The 20,008-nt window shown below is 38.4% G+C and overlaps 1 protein-coding gene across 1 annotated transcript in view; it reads right to left on the reverse strand.

Annotated features, from left to right (window-relative positions):
• Window positions 1-20,008, reverse strand: part of Stpg2 (sperm tail PG-rich repeat containing 2) — a 427,622-nt gene that overhangs the window by 1,162 nt on the left and 406,452 nt on the right. The window contains exon 13 of the mRNA XM_048456939.3: window positions 6,146-6,291. Coding sequence (XP_048312896.3) covers window positions 6,146-6,291 — 146 coding nt within the window. The remainder of the gene's footprint in view (window positions 1-6,145; window positions 6,292-20,008) is intronic.

Genomic DNA, 20,008 nt, shown 5'->3' on the forward strand with positions numbered 1-20,008 from the left:
AACTGGGAGTATAAGAACTTGTTCAAATTCTTTCTCTTTTACTGTCTGATGTGTTTCCAACTCAGGAGGTGGTTATGTTTTTACTTTCAACCGTAGGACACTGCTCTATTGTTCACCTTTTTCATAGACAAGGGCTAGACTGATGTCAGCATTTGAACATATTATCAGCTCACTCATCTTGAGAGTTAGTATTGTAGCTCAGTCAAGCTCTAACTTTCTCTCTAATTGTGACATAACTAACCATGTACTTCTCATAAAAGTCATTTAAGGGACAGAGACTCCAAGTGGCACTATATTTACTGGGCTGCAGAATAATCCTGCATGCAAATATAGTAGTTTGTTGTGAGTTTGCAATGACAATGAAGAAATGCCTAAACACAGGGAAGATGGCGGGGAATCTTTCTGTCCATCTATAAAGTTGAAATTAAATAGGGCCTTTGTTTAAGGGCGCCTTCACTCAGATGGTTCTATTTAAGATAAGCAAGTCTAGAGCACTGGCATGGTTCTAAAGGAACCTTTTTTGTAACACACCATGTAGAAGAGGTCAATAAACACCTAAATAGTAATAAGTGCTGTCACAACATAACCTTCAAACACAATACATCTAGAGGTAAATGAAACCAATAAGTAGGCATGCTAACTTAAAGGGAATATATCCTTGCAAAAAACTGCCTGAAAATTGTGATTAAAAAGAAATTTTAGAGATGGCAATGAGCAAAATATTGTAGACTATATATCTGAAAATGTATTACTAAGAACTTTTTTATCGAAATGCACATAAATGAAAGAAGCCACAGAGAAAGATCAAAAGAACCAGGAACCTAATAAGAAAGAAAAGGAGAAAGTAATGCAAGGCAAGTCTTGTACTCCCTGTGTAGCATGAGGGGCTGGCTTGTTGGGGTTTCTGTCCCGCCCAGTACCCCACAGCCAGCAAGCCCCAATAAAAATCACACACAGGACTCCATAAGATTATAAAGCTGATTGGCCCATTAGGGCAGGCTACTTATCAGTTCTTTTAACTTATGTTATCCCATTATCCTTATCCATGTTAGCCACATGGCTCAGTACCTTTTCCAGCAGGGCAGCTTACATCTTTCCTTTCCAGTGGTCTGGGCTGAACTGGCAAAGGGAGCTTCTTGTTTCCCAGAATACTCCCAGTCTCTTTGCTCCACCTCTACTTCCTGTCTGGCTTTTCTGCCTGTATTGCCTGCCTGGCCAATCAGCGTTTTATTAAAATATGATTGACAGAATACAGACAATTCTCCTGCACCATTTCCCTCTTTTTTTTTAAACAAAGGAAAATACCCATAATCCATTTGTTGGGAATGTGGGTGTAGTATTTCAGGCTACTTCCTGCTGGTTGGGGGCGCTGATGATCTTATGGGGACCTAAAGAAAATTTAGAGTTATAATCAAGTTCTGACTGAAGTATCCTGTGAGTCTTGATCATCTCAGGCAGCAGTCTTGAACCTGTTCTGGATGAAGAACTCAGACATCTGGGCCATCTGCTCCTGTCGGAGATTTCTCAGGTGGCCTCCCTTGATCAAAGCTCATTTTTCTTAAGTCAGAATGAATCCATAGCCCCTCATTTTCTGTGGAAACAAAAGCAAAATCTCTTCCCCAAAGAAACATACCTTTTGACTTCAGTTTTGAAGCCAAGGTATTTTCAAAATACCTATCTTGGGTTAGTTCAGCAGCATTTATAAACAAAAGTCTTTTAGCAGCTGTTGCTCCTTCCTCAGCATTCAAACAATTCAAAGAGAGCATAATAGCATACAGTATCAAGATTCTTTGTATATTTTCCATCTTTATTTTAACTTCTATTTCTCCTATTTTTACTTTTACTTTTTGAGACAGGATCTCTGTGTATCTTTGTCCTGGAATAACTCTGTAGACCAGGCTGTCCTTGAACTCACAGAGATCCTTCTGTCTCTGCCTCCCCAGTGCTGGGATTAAAGGTGTGTGCTACCACACCTTGAACTCACAGAGATCTGTCTGTCCCTGCCTCCCAATGGGATTAAAGGTGTGCACTATCACACCTTGAAATCACAAAGGTCAATCTACCTCTAACACTTGAAGTAACAGAGGTCAATATGAATCTGCCTCCCAGGCATTGGGATTAAAGGTGTGTACCATCACACCCAACTACTCTCTTTCTTTCCATTTAACTTTAAGAACTTTAACTTTCAGCCTGCATATATTTTTAACACAATGTAAACCATTTAGAGGTTCTCTTCAAGTTTGAATCATTCTTTTACTATATATCTCTCTTTTTCTGACTACAGGAGTCTTTAAGGAGAGGATGAAAGCCGTGGCTTTGCCCATTCCTTAGCTTTTCATCCTCATGACTGAGGTACCTACTGCAGCCATTTTTTTTTTGGTTTTTTTTTTTTTTTGGTTTGATTGTGTTTTGTTTTTTTTGGTTTTTTTTCAAAGTTTATTAAATTATGAAAGTTTCCATTTCTGCCCCTCCTCCCAACACCCTCCCAACACTCTCCCACTCCCCCCTCCCCCTCCTCCTCCCTCTCCATCCCTAAGAGCAGTCAGGGCTTCCAGCCCTGTGGGAAGTTCAAGTTCCTCCCCACTCCTTCCAGGTCCCAGAAGGTGAGTATCCGAACAGACTGGATCCCAAAAATCCAGTATATGCAGAGGAAAAGGCTACCTTCCGACTGTGAGAAGATCTTCACAAACCCCTCATCAGACAAAGGTCTGATCTCCAAAATATACAAAGAACTCAAGAAACTAGACACTAAAACTCTAATTAACCCAATTAAAAAATGGGGGACTGAACTGAACAGAGAATTCACAACAGATGAACTCCGAATGGCCAAAAGGCACTTAAGGTCATGCTCAACCTCCTTAGCGATCAGGGAAATGCAAATCAAAACAACTTTGAGATACCATCTTACACCTGTCAGAATAGCCAAACTAAAAAACACCAATGATAGCCTATGCTGGAGAGGATGTGGAATGAGGGGAACACTCATCCATTGTTGATGGGAATGCAAACTTGTGCAGCCACTGTGGAAATCAGTGTGGCGGTTTCTCAGGAAACTGGGAGTCAACCTCCCTCAGGACCCAGCAATTCCACTCTTGGGAATATACCCAAGAGATGCCCTATCATACTACAAAAGCATTTGTTCAACTATGTTCATAGCAGCACTATTTGTAATAGCCAAAACCTGGAAACAACCTAGGTGCCCCTCAATAGAAGAATGGTTAATAAAGGTGTGGAACATATACACATTAGAGTTCTACTCAGCGGTAAAAAACAATGACATCTTGAATTCTGCAGCCATTTTTATTGCCACAACTCTACAGTATTTCAAGGTCCCTGCCAGCAGGCAAGCTACAGCATTCTGCTCACAGACCACACTCAGTCGGATTGCCTGCCTGAAAGAGTCAGAGTTTGCCCTGGCAGAACAGCTGGCATTTTAAAACAGTGCAGCTTTTTTCCTGCTACGTCTGAAAACCGAAAAGCATGCATTCGGCTTTTCCTCAACACAGTTTAAGTGTTTAGTGGCAGGACCTCTTAAAAGAGTTGCAGGGTTTTGCAGCTAAAGCTGAGTCAGGAAGCCTCTCTTAGATGAGAGCGTTTGCTTGCCTCTAGCAGGCAGTGCAGACCCAAGAAATTGCTGCCACCAAGAAAAACATGCTTTCCCAAGCTTTCTCAAGCTTTCTGTGGATTCAGTTATCCACGTCTGGGCGCCACATGTAACATTAGGGGCTGGCTTGTTGGGGTTTCTGTCCCGCCCAGTACCCCACAACCGACAAGCCCCAATAAAAATCACACACAGGACTCCATAAGATTATAAAGCTGATTGGCCCATTAGGTCAGGCTACTTATCAGCTCTTATAACTTATGTTACCCCATCCCTGTAAAGACAAGGCCGAAGAGTAAGACGACGCCACAAAATGGTCAAGAATCTAAGCTGGTGTTGTGGCATTCTTGGGGCCCTATAGGAAGAACCTAACAGAAGGGAAGAACATGATGGAACCTGATATTGTATGACTTTCTAATGGAAGACATTTGTCAAATGCATGTGCATTTGTATACCAGACCATAATATAGCATTAAATATGGCAGCTAAATATGAATATGGTATGTACTCACTCGTTAGTGAATTCTAGCCATCAACAAAGGATATTAAGTCTATGGTTTGTGATCCTAGAAAACCTAAGTAACAAGGTGAACCCAAACAAAAACATATATACATCCTCCTGGAAATTGGAAGCAGACAAGATCCCCAGGCAAAATTTGGGAGCATGGGGGTGGGGTGGGGTGGTGGAAGGCGAGATGGGGAGAGAAAAGGGAGAAGTGGAGGGTTGGGGAGAGCTTGGGAGAGTGGGATGGTTAAGATGGAAAATAGACAGATATGGAAGCAGAGATGAAGATATCTTAATTAAGGGAGGTATTGTGGGGTTGGCAAGAGGCTTGACTCTAGAGAGCATCCCAGATGTCCACAGGGATGTTCCTAGCTAGGACCCTGGACAGTGGAGGAGAGGGTGCCTTCTATAGTGTAAAATGATGGAGAATGGAATGCTTACAACATTTTAACATGACAAAGAGCTTACACAAAAAATAATAAAAATTAAAAAAATAAAATTAAAAAAAGGGCTTACACATACTAGTCAAATGAAAGTTTTAGAGTTGAAAAAATAAGCAATAATTTAAGACTATAGTAGATGTACTTAACTTCAGGTTAGATGATAGAGAAGTGATAAGTACAAAAGTACATTCAACAAAAGACAAAGAATGCTCATAATCACATTGCCAAATTAGGATGAGACAGGATTTGGAACAGCAATACTTGAAAAAAAAACAATTGGTGATAATTTTTATGACTGATAAAAAGCACCAAATCACACAATGCAAAATATTGTAAACATCAAAGAACACAGAGGCATATACTGAAGGCAAGAAAACCTAGGAATATTAAGTTTGTATGTTGGCTTATGTTTTGTTTTTTCTTATCTCTGAAAGAAGATAAAAGACACAATCTTCAAAGCAAAAACAGCTCATTAAGAGCATGGGAGAGAGATGATAATACACTGGCGGTTTCAATATGCAGAAAGAAAATATATTCCAAATTTTTTCGTAATTTAGCAAAAATCCTCCAAAACTTAAAATGAAATAAGGACATTACTTTTGTATAGACAATACTGATGTGGTCACTAACCTAAAATGTGGATATTCCAATCTAGATCATCATTAACCAATGGAATTATAACTTTGACCGTAGGTACTTTTATATTATATAATTACCAGATAAAAATTAAAGAAATGAAAACAGGATATTTTATTTGGCCTAATAGGTCTGAAATAGTATTCTAGCACACAATGTATAATATTATTAATCAAATATCTCCTGCCCCCTTAAATATAAATATAAGAATTTATATTTAATGTCAGTGATACTAATAAAGAATTTTTCTGTTCCTCTAATAGCCTGTGATTTATTAGACCTTTTAGGTTTAGAGGATTATTGCTTTGATAAATAACTGTTGTCTATTTAGAATCTAGTTCCTAATAATTAATATAATCATAGTCAACTCTTGAAGTACAATGTCTTATTATAGTATAAGCACTGAAATGAGAAAGAATCTTTGGATACAGCATCATTAAATGTTTAAATACAGTACTGCCTTACAAAAACAATATCTAAGGCACAATCATAGTCATTATTGTTAGTTTACAGCTACTATCTGTTAATGTTTTATATGAGAATATCTATTCATTTGTCTAAATGTTCCCAGAGTTACAATCTGTCCAGAAAATACTCAAGCTGCCATATTATATAATTTCAAAATATTTGGCTAAAGCACAATTTTAATTTATTATAATTTATTAAGATACAGTGTACTTCTTTGTAATGGAAAAGTATGTCAACTAAGAAGCTGCTACTTAATCACATTTAGGCAACTCCCCTGTCTTAACAATAAAAAAAAAACTATCAAAATCAGATTAGCAGTCAAATGTAGAAGCATGAAGATTATCTTCACTATAATATTTTAATGATTGCTTGACACCATCAACCTAGGTGATCACAGTGAGTGAAGTTAAGGATCTGACAAAGATATCACCCCAGAGTGGAAGGGGGTGACGCACATGCATGTCTATGACTCTGTGGGTCCGTCATACTCACCAGTTAGAATACAGCACTCTGTCTCTTCGATGTTTCTGTCTGGCTTTCTGACCTGAAGGACAGGTATTTTCTCTCTTAGAGGATGAATATGGTAGAGTGACATTGTATGTTCTCTTCAGAACAGAATGTCTTAAAAATGGACTGAGCTGAGGAGAGAAACAGAGCAACTTATTTTAATTACATCATCCACATACTTTGAAGAATTTGTTTAGATAAATGAACAGTGGTCTTGCTAATACAAACTAACTTACTGATTTCATTCATTAATACCCTACATGTTTAGATTGATATCCATAAGTATTCTTTAACATACAAAAGGTTATTAGTTATGACCTTAACTAAACTGTACTTAATATTCTTGACAAAAGTTATATGTATCTGAGAGAAACCAAACTCTCTGGTAAAACCTACAACTCTCTAATAATGAATGGGTGCATTAGGATGTGTAACTTTTATTTTTTTAATATTTTGTTTCCAGTGAAAGCAGATACTAACTTTTCACATATGCTTTCTTCCAACATTTGCCATTCTGACAAATATCTGGTGTGAAAATATACAAATATCATCTTTCCAAGACTATTCTAGTAATGTGAACATGAGATAGCAAGACACAGCCCATTTACCTGACCCAGGCAACAGACCAATGAAAACACAGAGAAGAAAAAGAGTTCGAAACAACTTTACAAGTGATCAAAACGAAAATTAAGGCAATATTCATTTCCCCACTGTTATCTAAGTGTCTTTTGGGAGACTTCTGCAAAATCAGAATGATGAACTTGTGACTGTGCTTTGGTATTGCTGTAAGTATTAACTGAAGTCAACTGCGTGAACGAATCAAGCTTAACACACAGTTTGAATACAGCCCTTGCAACACCCCCTTCTTATTTACATTGCCTTCCCAGGGGACACACACAGTAGGATGGATAGAGGAGCTGGAAACTGAGGCTAAAAGTTTCAGCCAACAAGCTGAGAATTTTCACTGGTGTCTGAATGTGATAATTAACAACCACTCTGCAATGGCTCTGCTTACTTACTCTAGAGTCGTGGCTCTCAACCATCCTAATGCTACAACATTTTAATTCAGTTCCTCATGTTATGGTGACCCCAAACCATGAATTTATTTTCATTGCTACTTCATAACTCAAACCACAGGTTGAGAACTGCTTCTTTGAAGATTTCTTTTCCCCCTCTGTTGGTTCAATCTGAAAAAAAGCCTGTGGTATCTTCAAGTTACTTGTTCCCTTGTCTGTTGCTCCCCCTGCCAACCTTACATATAGGAAATACAAGATTAGAGCAATTATATTCTGATTCTTAAAACCACAGATTTGTCACTTATTTGCCAAAACTCCCAGTGTGTGTGTGTGTGTGTGTGTGTGTGTGTGTGTGTGTGTGTAAAATTGGGGACCACAATGGACTAGAAAGAGGAAAAGAGAGTTAATTCAAACCACCTACTGCTTATTCCTTACCAACTTCCAAGCAAACACACTGACTTCAGAAGGTCAAGAGTCTGTCATTATTAGGAAATGATTAAGTGCAGAGGACCATTAGAAACCAAAGGCTGGAATAAAAATGTGTCATGAAGCCCTAAATTTCCGAGCTGCTAGTTACTCTGCACAATCATAGAAGTAGGTCTCTAATAATCTCATAACGGAGCTGAGATACAAACAGAGTTGAATTTGGGCACAAGGAAGTAGAAACAGAGAGGAAGTGCAAAGGCTTTATCTACATCAGAAGCAAGAAATGACCAATTTACTAAGGTTACTGTGGCACAGGTTCTTTCTATGTCCTTCCTTAAAGGCTCCCACGCTAAAGACTTCTGATATGGGAGGTCTCTCTTACTAAGAGTTGATGGCACCATACATTAGAGGAAAAGTGAGCTCTATATTATCTAAGATGGAGTGACTCATTCAGCAAACAGTGGTGAATGAATAAAACTGTATCTTAAATTAGAAGCATTTAGCATCATATGACAAAGTTATGATTGAAGCAACAAAAAATGGGTGCATTCAAAGGACACATGTGTTAGAGTGATAAGTTTCGTATTTATAAAAATAAATGACTACATATCATCTAGATATTATGTATCTAGTTAAATTAAAATACCTAAATGTTTAAAGTGTATTACAAAATCAATAGATGAAAATACTACTGGTTACTATACCTAGGATTTTATTTTAGAAAGTCATTCTGATTATAAAAAAGGTAACTGAAATTAACCACATTGTTTTAAACAAAAAAATAATAAGTCTAGAAAGAAATTTGCACAATGGTTTTTACAGTTACTAAAACAAGGAAATGAAAAGGCTGCTATAATTATTTTACTAAGTTAGAGGACAAGGCTTCCAAACATGCTACTGCTTAACATCAAAGAATATGTAGACTCTGAAGGATCTGATACTGTGTGACATCTAAGGAAATGTAAGCTCTGGAGGATCTGATACTGTGCAACATCTAAGGATAAGAAGACTCCAGAGGATCTGATACTGTGTACCATCTAAGGATAAGTAGACTCCAGAGGATCTCATACTGTGTAACATCTCAGGATGGTGTAGGCTCTGTAAGATGGGTTACTGTGTAACATCAAGTATATGTGGGCTCTGGAGGATGGGATACTGTGTAACATCTAAGGATACGTAGACCATGTAGGATCTGATACTGTGTAACATCAAGTATATGTAGGCTCTGGAGGATTTTAAGACTCACTGGAAAGAGGTGACAAAGCATTGAGGACAGCAGCAAGATTTTGGAAGATACCCACACCAAGGGCCACTTAATCTTTGACAAGGCAGCAAAGCAATACAGTGGAGGAACAAAGACAATTGTTAGGGTTGCAGGAAGACAGAGGGAAGCAGAATTAGTGATTTAACTTTGAGGAAGATGTGATGATAACCAAAGAGGCAGCCATTAAGAATTTGACAGTGAGTGAGAACACTGAAGTAGAGGACCACACCTAATCCTAAATTCTAAACCACTAAGAAAATATCAAATATCAAATATCCTGTCTTTCCTAAGGCACATGCATGTAGAAGAAAGCCTGCTACCCTTACTAGGGACTTGGAATCACTCATTTTGTATCCATCATTTTATGCCTTAAGATAGTATTGAACATGAGATAGGCCTTCCGTGTATTTGAGCTGCTTCCTGAAATCATGTGCACTCTGTAACTTTAAGAATGGAAAAGTCTGAAAGTGCCTCCCTGTAGCAAAGAGCAGCCTGACGTGCACCTCGGAGTTTTATATTCTAGATCAGATGGCTTGCAAAACTGATTTAGTATTAATCTGAACTAAGAACAATTTCTATATGTTGTTTCATTTACACGATGATGAATGTACTTGAATCATAAATTACAGCTGTGGAAAAATCAATGCACCTTTTAAAGCTGTGTTTCTGTCTCAAATCCCTAATGAAATAAATTAGAATATACTCTAACTTTCCATTGGTTATAGTTCAGTACACTTATAAGTAATATTGTATATATTCACTATGTGCTCTAAAATACATTGCTTAAATCACTTTAGTCATGAAAGGTTATTAGTGCATATTTGTTAAAATGCTTGCTAGGATTAAATGCATATATTTTCTTCTCCAGACTGACGAAAGACTTCCCAAATCTCTGTAAAAAATACTTTTTTTCTTAGATGCAGCACTTTGTTCCTTGTCAGAAGAGACAATAAGAAGGTAAGGAGCTGTTTCCTTTTGTGGTATATGCATATTAGAAGATAGAATATTGAAATTATTAGCAAATAGTTTCAAAAAAGTCACTGCCAGGAAAGACTAAGATAAAATATCTGTTCCAATGTAAAGGTGATTAAAGGAACATAATGACTAATGCATGATTCTCGATGTAAAATATTAATCAAAGAGTGAGAGAATTAGAATAAGATCTTTATTACAGATAATAGCATAGTAACAATGAGAATCCCTGATTTTTATCACTGCTCTGTGGGTTCAGAAGATAATACCTTCCTGAAAAGGAAATAAATTCTGACGTGTACTTAAAAGTGAAAGATTATGATATATTATAGATCCAATAGTGTCATAAAATACAGTATATAAAATGCAAAGCTATTTATGTGTATGAGAGAATAAAAGAGAGAGAAGGGAGCGAAATTTAAAACATATTTTATAATAACAATCAAAATATCAACCTTTGGATATGTTTCAAAACAATTGCAACAATGTGTAATCTCATTTCTTAAATTTTCATTTTATGTGTCTGGGTGCTTTAGCTGCACATATGTAAGTGAACTGTAATGTTTCTGGTGCTCTCAGAGGTCAGAAGAGGTGGACTAGGCACCCCTAGAACTGGAGTTACAACTGGTTTTGGGCCATGATGTGGGTGCTGAGAATTGAAGCTGGGTCCTCTGGAATAGCAACAGTACTCTAAACCCCCGAGCCATCTCTCCAGCCCCATAACATGCAGTGCTACAGTGAAGCATTCTCTCTTGGTTCCCAGTAGTCTGACACTCTGCAGCTTCTGTGCCTATGATTTGTCTTCCTCGAGAAATGGAAGCTCTGGGCTGGAGCACTGGCTCAGCAGTTAAGAGCACCGGCTATTAGGTTTAGCTCTTAGGGCAAACGTCAAGGAGTAGTAAAACTGCTTCATGTGGTAGATCTACATTTTTGAGAACTCTCTGCACTGATTTCCAGAGAAGATTCACCAATCTGTATTCTCACTAACAGAATGAGGGGCCCTCTTTCTCCACAACCTCTGTTGACAGTTTTTCTGTTGATCTTGGACATCCTGAGAAGAATGACATGAAATCTCAAGGCTGTTTTAAATTGTATTTCCTTGATTGCTAAGGGTAAGCAACACTTTCTGAAAGTATTTCTTAGCCATTTTTATTTCTTTGATTGAGAGCTCTAGTTAGATCACTAGACTATATTTTGATTGGGTCATTTGTTCCTTTGACTCTTTGTTTTATGAATTCTTTGAATATTCTGGATAATAATCCTTTTCCAGATATAGCTGACAAGATTCTCACCCTTTCAGTGAGTTTCTTATTTGCTCACCTGGTTGTGGTATTAGCTGTTGTTCAGAAGCATTTGAGTTTTATAAACTCCTAATTGTCAAATATTAGCCTTCATTCCAGAGCAAATGGTGTCCTGTTCAGAATGTCCTTTCCCACACCTATATCACATAGGGCGCTGCCTATGTTTTCTTCTAGAAATTTTAGTGTTTCAGGTTTCAGGTCCTTACTTTGTTTCACTTGGATCTAAATTTTGTGCAGGATAATAAATTTAAGTATAATTTTATTCTTCTGAATTTGCTTATCCAGTTCTCCAACACCATTTGTTAAAGATGCTATTCTCTCCCCAGTGTGTACTTTTTAAAAAAATGGCACTTTGTCAAATATGAGCATAGCAAGATATCCCTGAAGTTGCAATAGGTGGCTCTCACATATTAGTTTAATTAGACTTAAGGCCCACTAAACAGTAGGGATCTCATGCCTAGTACTGAAAACATAACCAAATCCCCAGGGCTAATGAGGCCATAGACCAGAAACAATAATCTACCACTACCGCTTTGCTATGTCTGCATATATCCTTAATTTACAGGTATAAATCTCTCTGCATCATACCCTTACACCCAAGATAAGTATAACTGCCACCTGTCATCAGGAATCCTCTCTTGATAGCAAATGGAGATCATCACAGAAAATCAGAACTGGACACAATGTAGAGACCCATGGTTCATGGCAGAATATGGGGCAGAAAGATTTTAAGAGCCAGAATACCAGAGGGTCTTCTGTAAGCAGTAACTCCTAGAAATGGAGGCATAAACAAGATTGGAACAATGGTGATGATGATTGGCATATTAATAAGGAGGAAGCAATTGTTTAGAGGGTTCCACTGCTAGACACTGAATACAGGTAACACAAGACTTCTGGGAAAGGGGGAATTCGTTTCACCACGGATGAGCTCCTTATTGGTTGTCTAATTTGAGTGGTGATTACTGAGCCATATACACATGAAACGTAAGAATGGACTCCACAGGCTGTATTAACATGTTTATGCATACACATGCAGATGCACACACATATGTTCATAGAGGGGCTATCAATTTACGAGGGAAGTTTGATGGGATTTTGATGGGGATTGCATTGAATCTATAGATTGTTTTTGGTAGAATTGCCATTTTTACTATGTTGATTGTCCCAATCCAAGAGCAGGGGAGGTCTTTCCATTTTCTGGTATCCTCCTCAATTTCTTTCTTCAAAGACTTAAAGTTCTTGTCAAATAGGTCTTTCACTTCCTTGGTTACAGTTACCCCAAGATATTTTATGCTATTTGTGGCTATCGTGAAAGGTGATGTTTCTCTGATTTCCCTCTCTGCTTCTTTATCCTTTGTGTATAGGAGGGCAACTGATTTTTTGGAGTTGATCTTGTATCCTGCCTCATTACTAAAGGTGTTTATCAGCTGTAGGAGTTCTTTGTAGAGTTTTTGGGGTCGCTTATGTACACTATCATATCGTCAGCAAATAACGAAAGTTTAACTTCATCCTTTCCAACTCGAATCCCCTTGATCCCCTTATGCTGTCTTACTGCTATTGCTAGAACTTCAAGCACTATATTGAAGAGGTATGGAGAGAGTGGACAGCCTTGTCCTGTTCCTGATTTTAGTGGAATGGCTTTGAGTTTCTCTCCATTGAATTTGATATTAGCTGTTGGCTTGCTATATATTGTTTTTATTATATTTAGGTATGATCCTCGTATCCCCAATCTCTCCAACATCTTTATCATGAAGGGGTGTTGAATTGTGTCAAATGCTTTTTCAGCATCCAATGAAATGATCATATGGTTTTTTCTTTCAGTTTATTTATATGATGGATTACATTGATAGATTTGCGTATGTTGAACCAGTCCTGCATTTCTGGGATGAAGCCCACTTGATCATAATGGATAATTTTTCTAATGTGTTCTTGGATTCGGTTTGCCAGGATTTTATTGAGAATTTTTTGCATCAATGTTCATGAGTGAGATTGGCCTGTAATTCTCTTTCTTGGTTGTGTCTTTGTGTGGTTTTGGTATCAAGGTAGCTGTAGCTTCATTAAAAAGAGTTTGGTAATGACTCTTCTGTTTCTATATTGTGAAATACATTAAGGAGTATAGGTATTAGCTCTTCCTGGAAGTTGTGGTAGAATTCTGCATTGAAACCATCTGGTCCTGGGTTTTTTTTGGTAGGGAGATTTTTGATAACAGCTTCTAATTCTTCACGACTGACAGGTCTATTTAGATTGTTCACCTGTTCTTGGTTCAACTTTGGTATATGGTACTTAACTAAAAAAATGTCCATTTCTTTTACATTTTCAATTTTGTGGCATACAGGTTTGTGTAGTAAGATCTAATGATTCTCTGAATTTCCTATGTGTCTGTGATTATGTCCTCCATTTCATTTCTGATCTTGTTAATTTGCATGTTCTCTCTCTGTCGTTTGATTAGTTTGGAGAGGGGTTTGTCAATCTTGTTGATTTTCTCCAAGAACCAGCTTTTTGTTTCATTGATTCTTTGGATTGTTTTCTGTGTTTCTTTTTTGTTGATTTAAGCCCTCAGTTGGAATATTTCCAGTCTCCTACTCCTCCTGGGTGAATCAGCTTCTTTTTTTTCTAGAGCTTTCAGGTGTGCTGTTAAGTCTCTAATGTGTGTTTTCTCTGTTTTCTTTAATTGGACACTTATTGCTATGAACTTTCCTCTTAGCACTGCTTTCATAGTGTCCCATAGGTTTGAGTATGTTGTGTCTTTGTTTTCATTAAATTCAAGGAAGACTTTAATTTCTTTCTTTATTTCTTCCTTGACTCAGGGGTGATTTAGTAGTTGACTGTTCAACTTCCATGAGTTTGTTGGCTTCCTGGGGGTAGCATTGTTGTTGAATGGTAACTTTATTCCATGATGGTCTGACAAGACACAGACGGTTACTAATTTTTTTTGTATCTCTGGAAGTTTGCTTTGTTACCGATTATGTGATCAATTTTTGAGAAGGTTCCATGAGCTGCAGAGAAGAAGGTATATTCTTTCCTATTTGGGTGGAATGTTCTATAGATATCTGTTAAGTCCATTTGATTCATTACCTCTATTAATTCTCTTATTTCTCTGTTGGGTTTCTGTCTGATTGACCTGTCCATTGGTGAGAGAGGTGTGTTGAAGTCTCCTACTATTAGTGTGTGTGGTTTGATGACTGCCTTGAGTTCTAGAAGTGTTTCTTTTACATAAGTGGGTGCTTTTATATTAGGGGCATAGATATTCAGGATTGAGACTTCCTCCTGATAAATTGTTCCTGTTATGAGTTAAAAAATGTCCGTCTCCATCTCTTCTGATTGATTTTAGTTTGAAGTCAATTTTGTTGGAAATTAGAATGGCCACACCCGCTTGTTTCTTAGGTCCATTTGCTTGGAAAACCTTTTCCCAACCCTTTAGTCTGAGTAGCTGTCTGTCTTTGTGGTTGAGGTGTGTTTCTTGTAAACAGCAGAATGTTGGATCTTGTTTTTGTATCCAATCTCTTAGTCAGTGCCTTTTTATAGGTGAGTTGAGGCCATTAATATTAAGTGATATTAATGATCAGTGGTTGTTGACTCCAGTTATTATTTTTTTATTGTTATTTTTTGTGTGTAGTAGAGTTTCTCTTCTTTGAGTTGTGGTTGTGTAGGGTCGCTAGATGTCTGAGTTATTGTAGGCATTGTTGGCTTCCTTGGGTTGCGATTTTCCTTCTGTTACTTTTTATAAGGCTGGATTTGTGGATACGAATTGTTTAAATTTGTTTTTATCTTGGAATATTTTGTTTTCTCCATTGATAGTGAACAATAGGTTGGCTGGCTATAATAGTCTTGGTTTGCATCCATGGTCTCTTAGTTTCTGCAGTACATCTATCCAGGACCTTCTGGCTTTCATGGTTTCCATAGAGAAATCCGGTGTAAGTCTGATAGGTTTACCTTTATAAGTTACTTGACTTTTTTCCTTTGCAGCTCTTAATATTCTTTCTTTAATCTGTATGTTTTGTGTTTTGATTATTATATGGCAAGGGGATTTTATTTTTTGATCCAGTCTATTCGGTGTTCTGTATGCTTCTTGAACCTTCATAGGAATATCGTTCTTTAGGTTGGGAAAGTTTTCTTCTATAATTTTGTTGAATATATTTTCTGGGCCTTTGATCTGCAGTTCTTTTCCTTCTTCAATCCCTATTATTCTTAGATTTGGTTTTTTCATTGTGTCCCAGATTTCTTGAATGTTTTGTAATGAGAATTTGTTGGATTTGCCGTTTTCTTTGATCAGAGCGTTTATTTTCTCTATGGTATATTCAGACTCTGAGATTCATTCTTCTATCTCTTTTATTCTATTGGTTATGCTTGATTCTGTAGTCTCTGTTCGTTTACCTAGATTTTCCATATCTAGCCGGCCCTCGGTTTATGTTTTCTTCATTGCCTCCATTTCAGTTTTCAATTCTTGAACTGTTTCCATTACCTGTTTGATTATTTTTTCTTAGTTTCCCAGGGTATCATTCACAGATTTACTCATTTCTTCAAACTTTTTGTTATACTTCTCATCCATTTCTTTACTCATTTCTTCAAACTTTTTGTTATACTTCTCATCCAATTCTTTAAGGGAGTTATTCATATCCTGTTTAAGGGACTCTATTGCTTTCATAATGGCACTTTTTTCCACTTCTTCTGGATTAAGGTGTTCAAGTCCTTCTACTGTAGGTTCGTTGGGATCTGGTGTTTTCATGTTGTTTTTCAGATTGTTGGAGGAGTTCTTGCCTTGGCGTCTGCCCATCTCTTCCTTCAACTGCTCTCTATTGGATCTTCTGATATGGGGTCAGGTTCCCTTGTTGGGCAGGGACTTCACTGACAGAAGGCCTACCTTTCCTCATGCAGGCTATTGAAACCCAGGAACTGCCTTCTGCTGGGTTATGCTTCCCGCCCAGGCCCAGCGAGCAAGGGAGCTGAGCTGGGGAAATTTTATAGCCCCAGGGGGAAGGGAGGAAAAAGGAAGGTGTACCTGGATGAAAGCTGGGATGGGAGGCAGGAGAGCTTAGCAGGGTGGAGCCACCACTGCAGGGTGACCAGGGAGTCAAGGGGAACGGGGAAAGTCTGAACTCCTCCTAGCAGGGCTTCTGCTGCGGGCCAGGAGCAAACTCACCCCTCCGATGTACGTTCGCCAGGGGCTCAGTGCCCCTTGCTGGTCAGGAATGTGGCTGATCTGACACAGGGTCCACCTGTCCTCAGGCAGGCTATTGAAACCCAGGAACTGCCTTCTGCCGGGTTGTGCTTCCCGCCCAGGCCCAGCGAGCAAGGGAGCTGAGCTGGGGAAATTTTATAGCCCCAGGGGGAAGGGAGGAAAAAGGAAGGTGTACCTGGATGAAAGCTGGAATGGGAGGCAGGAGAGCTTAGCAGGGTGGAGCCACCACTGCAGGGTGACCAGTAAGTCAAGGGGGACAGGGAAAGTCTGAACTCCTCCTAGCCAGACTTCTGCCGTGGGCCAGGAGCAAACTCACCCCTCCGATGTATGTCCGCCAGGGGCTCAGTGCCCCTTGCTGGCCAGGAATGTCGCTCGTGTGTGTGGTTTTTTGAGATAGGGTTTCTTTGTAGCTTTTGAGCCTGTCCTGGAACTAGCTCGTATAGACCAGGCTGGCCTCGAACTCATAGAGTTCTGCCTTCCTCTGCCTCCCGATTGCTGGGATTAAAAGCGTGCACCACCACCACATGGCTCACATCTGAAGTTTTTGTTTTCTTTTGATTTGATATAAGTTCTGAGAGCATATGTCACTGTCATTTTCTAGAAAACCCACAGGGAAAACTGTATTGTGTATAATTTTCTATCTTCACCACTTCCCACTTTAGATTTCTGTTACTCAAACTTACCCATCAGAAACTGCTCATGTATTTAGGTCATTTGATATGTAAAGTATTACATGCATATGAAAGGGTATGCAAACAAGATGTAACCACGTTCAGAAAAGCATTGCTGTGTAAGCAGGCCTCAGCTCGGGTCAAGAATAAGATCACTGCACATACTCTAGAAAGCTCATGTCTCTGTCCAAGCTCAGCCTCCCAATCTACCTCACATCTCCAGCTAATGCAACCACAGAGAGATCTGTTTGGATCTGGCTCCATTCATTCACATTAGGCTTAGGATATAGAGTCTATGGTTAAGTATGACATTCTTTCTCAGTTCTTCCCCATACGCATTTTATAAGCACACTAAAATAAAGTACTTTATATACTCTGTTTCTGATGATCAATTGCAGGCAGTTGTCTGTTTCAGCCATAAAGCTTAGTGCTGTTGTCCATCAGTGCATACACACTTCTGTGATAATATCTGCACATTTAGATTTACAGAAGTGACCAAGGAGGTTCTGCAGTTATCTAGGGATTTCATTTTGCATACACTTCCCCGGTGTCCTGTGCCTTTTGTCTCCATCCCTGTCTTGTACTTTAGGTATGTTCACGGAAATGAAGTGCTGTGATACTGCCATGAACGGAATGTTTGTCTTTCCCCAAAGTTCACATTCTATGAAGTGGTTCAATACATAAATACTTGTTTTTAGGAGCAGTTTTCATGAAAGGACCAGCGCTCTTCTACGATGGAGAGGCAGGTAGCTAGCTTTCTGCTCTGTTAGGATGCAAAGCCTGGGAACTTGTATGCAGCTGGAGAGAGCTCCCACCAGAACCCAGCCACACTAAGGTCTAATCTCAGCATTCCAGCTTTCAAAAATTTGGAACACATTTATTTTTGTTTATAAGCCCTTCACTATGTATTATTCTGTGATAGCATCCTGAATTATCACAAGATATATATATATGTTTGTATGTATGTATAAAATGTGCCATTGGCAGTTGGTGTTAACTATCAACTTGAAAGAATCTAGATCACATGGGATAGATGCCTTTGGGAGTCATCATGACTACCATAATTAAGGCAGGAAGACCTGCCCAAAGTTTTTCAGCTTCCATTCCATGGATTGGATTGTGAACTATATAAACAAAAAAAGGGAAGTTAGCAGAAACATGAACTCATTACTTTTTTCTTCTGTAATGCAGATGGAATGTATGTGACCAGCTGCTTCAGGCTACAGCTACCTTGACTTCAACCATAATGAACTTGGCTGTGAGCTACAATAAACCCTTTCCCTCTTAAATTGCTTTTGTTGGGGTGCTTTATCATAGCAACAGGCAAAGACTCTTGGAGACATTCTTCTATTTCAGTTTTTCTGGAAGATGCATTGAATTTGCTTTTCATGCTTAGACACACAACACATCTAGAACTGGTTCTGTCTGTAAGTAAGGTAGCACTTCACTTTTTTCCCATATGAAAAGCCAGATGGATGAGTGTTATTTCTTGATGAGACCAACTTTTAACTTCCCTATAAGACTGTATTTTCATAGAATCTCCATGGTAATATTTGTTAAATACACTCTTCCATTTGTTTACCCCTATGACATTGTCTTATTAAAAGTGAATTTCTTGAAATTGGGGCACTGGCTATAATCACACTAATTGTGCTTTGACACGTGGCTGCTTTGGCTGAAGAGTTCCATGTACAGAAACAAATAGATTGCAAAACACCCTGTCAATCATTCACACACATAAACTGATGAAACCAGAAACTACACTTCTTAGCAAGGACAGGTTAAGCTCAAAGCCCAAAACATAAACATACACCTCCAGTTTCTTGAATCAGTCATAATTTTTGACATTGATTTTTTTTAATATTCAACTCAGCAATGACTTTTGTATATTTTATAATTTTATGTCATTAAAATTAAAGCTTTTCTTTTATTTCACAATTATTTAATAACTAAATTTTATTGATTTTTATTAACATTGACTCATATAATTTATTTTAAATAATTGTGAATTTTCAATTTATGGTATATGATTAGAAAATTATCACAATTTAATTTTCCCAATATTTATACTTGTAATTTTAATTTCTATTTCCTTCTGAGGGGGGTTGGGACAGGGTTTCTCTGTAATATCCTGGCTGTCCTGGAACTTGCTCGCTCTGCAGATCAGGTTACACACAAACTCAGAGATCTGCCTGCCTCTGCCTCCCAAGTGCTGGGATTAAAGACATGCACCACCACTGCCCAGCTCTATTTCCTTTTTATACCTACACTGCCAGGTTAAATAGAAGTTGTAACTAATATACATTCCTAATGATAAGCTTTTACATTTTAGGACCATCATTCTTTTTAATATTCTTTATTTAATTGTGTCCATGGCCTTCTACCTCAGTTTAAGAGGTTGTGTGGTTTTTACAGTAAGTTAATGAAATAGTCAGGTTTCTATAGCTGTGGAATGGAAAACCCAAGAAGATACACTTCAGAGGAGGAAGGAACCTCAGAAAAGCTCATGGTAACTACTAGAAGAAAAGCATTGATTTGCATCTCACTCAGTCTGCAGTCCCTAGGAATTACTCACATTTTCAGTTGTTCAGAATTACCATGGAAGTGTGTCTCTGATCAGTAGCTCCAGCCCAGGAACCCAGTTGCTGATGCGATCATTATGCTCAGTGAAACTGCAGAATTCTTTTCAACACCACTGCCCAGGTGCATCCTAAGGAAAATGCCTTTTCTGCCTTCGTTCTGTCTCTCTGTAGCCTTACCAGCCACTGGTCTCATCAGAGTTCGGGTTCAGTAATTGTTATGGGCATGTAGTAGAATGTTAGTGTTTCAAGAGAACAATCCGGGGATCTCTCCTTGGACCTGGGATCCCATTTATAACCATACTGATGAATATTTTGCTTATCACCATAGAACCTTCATCTGGCGATGGATGGAGATAGAGACAGAGACCCACATTGGAACACTGGACTTAACTCCCTAGGTCCAAACGAGAAGCAGAAGGAAAGAGAACGTGAGCAAG

The sequence above is a fragment of the Myodes glareolus genome, chromosome 17, assembly GCF_982192425.1.
Source record: "Myodes glareolus chromosome 17, mMyoGla1.1, whole genome shotgun sequence".
Classification (NCBI taxonomy): Eukaryota; Metazoa; Chordata; class Mammalia; order Rodentia; family Cricetidae; genus Myodes; species Myodes glareolus.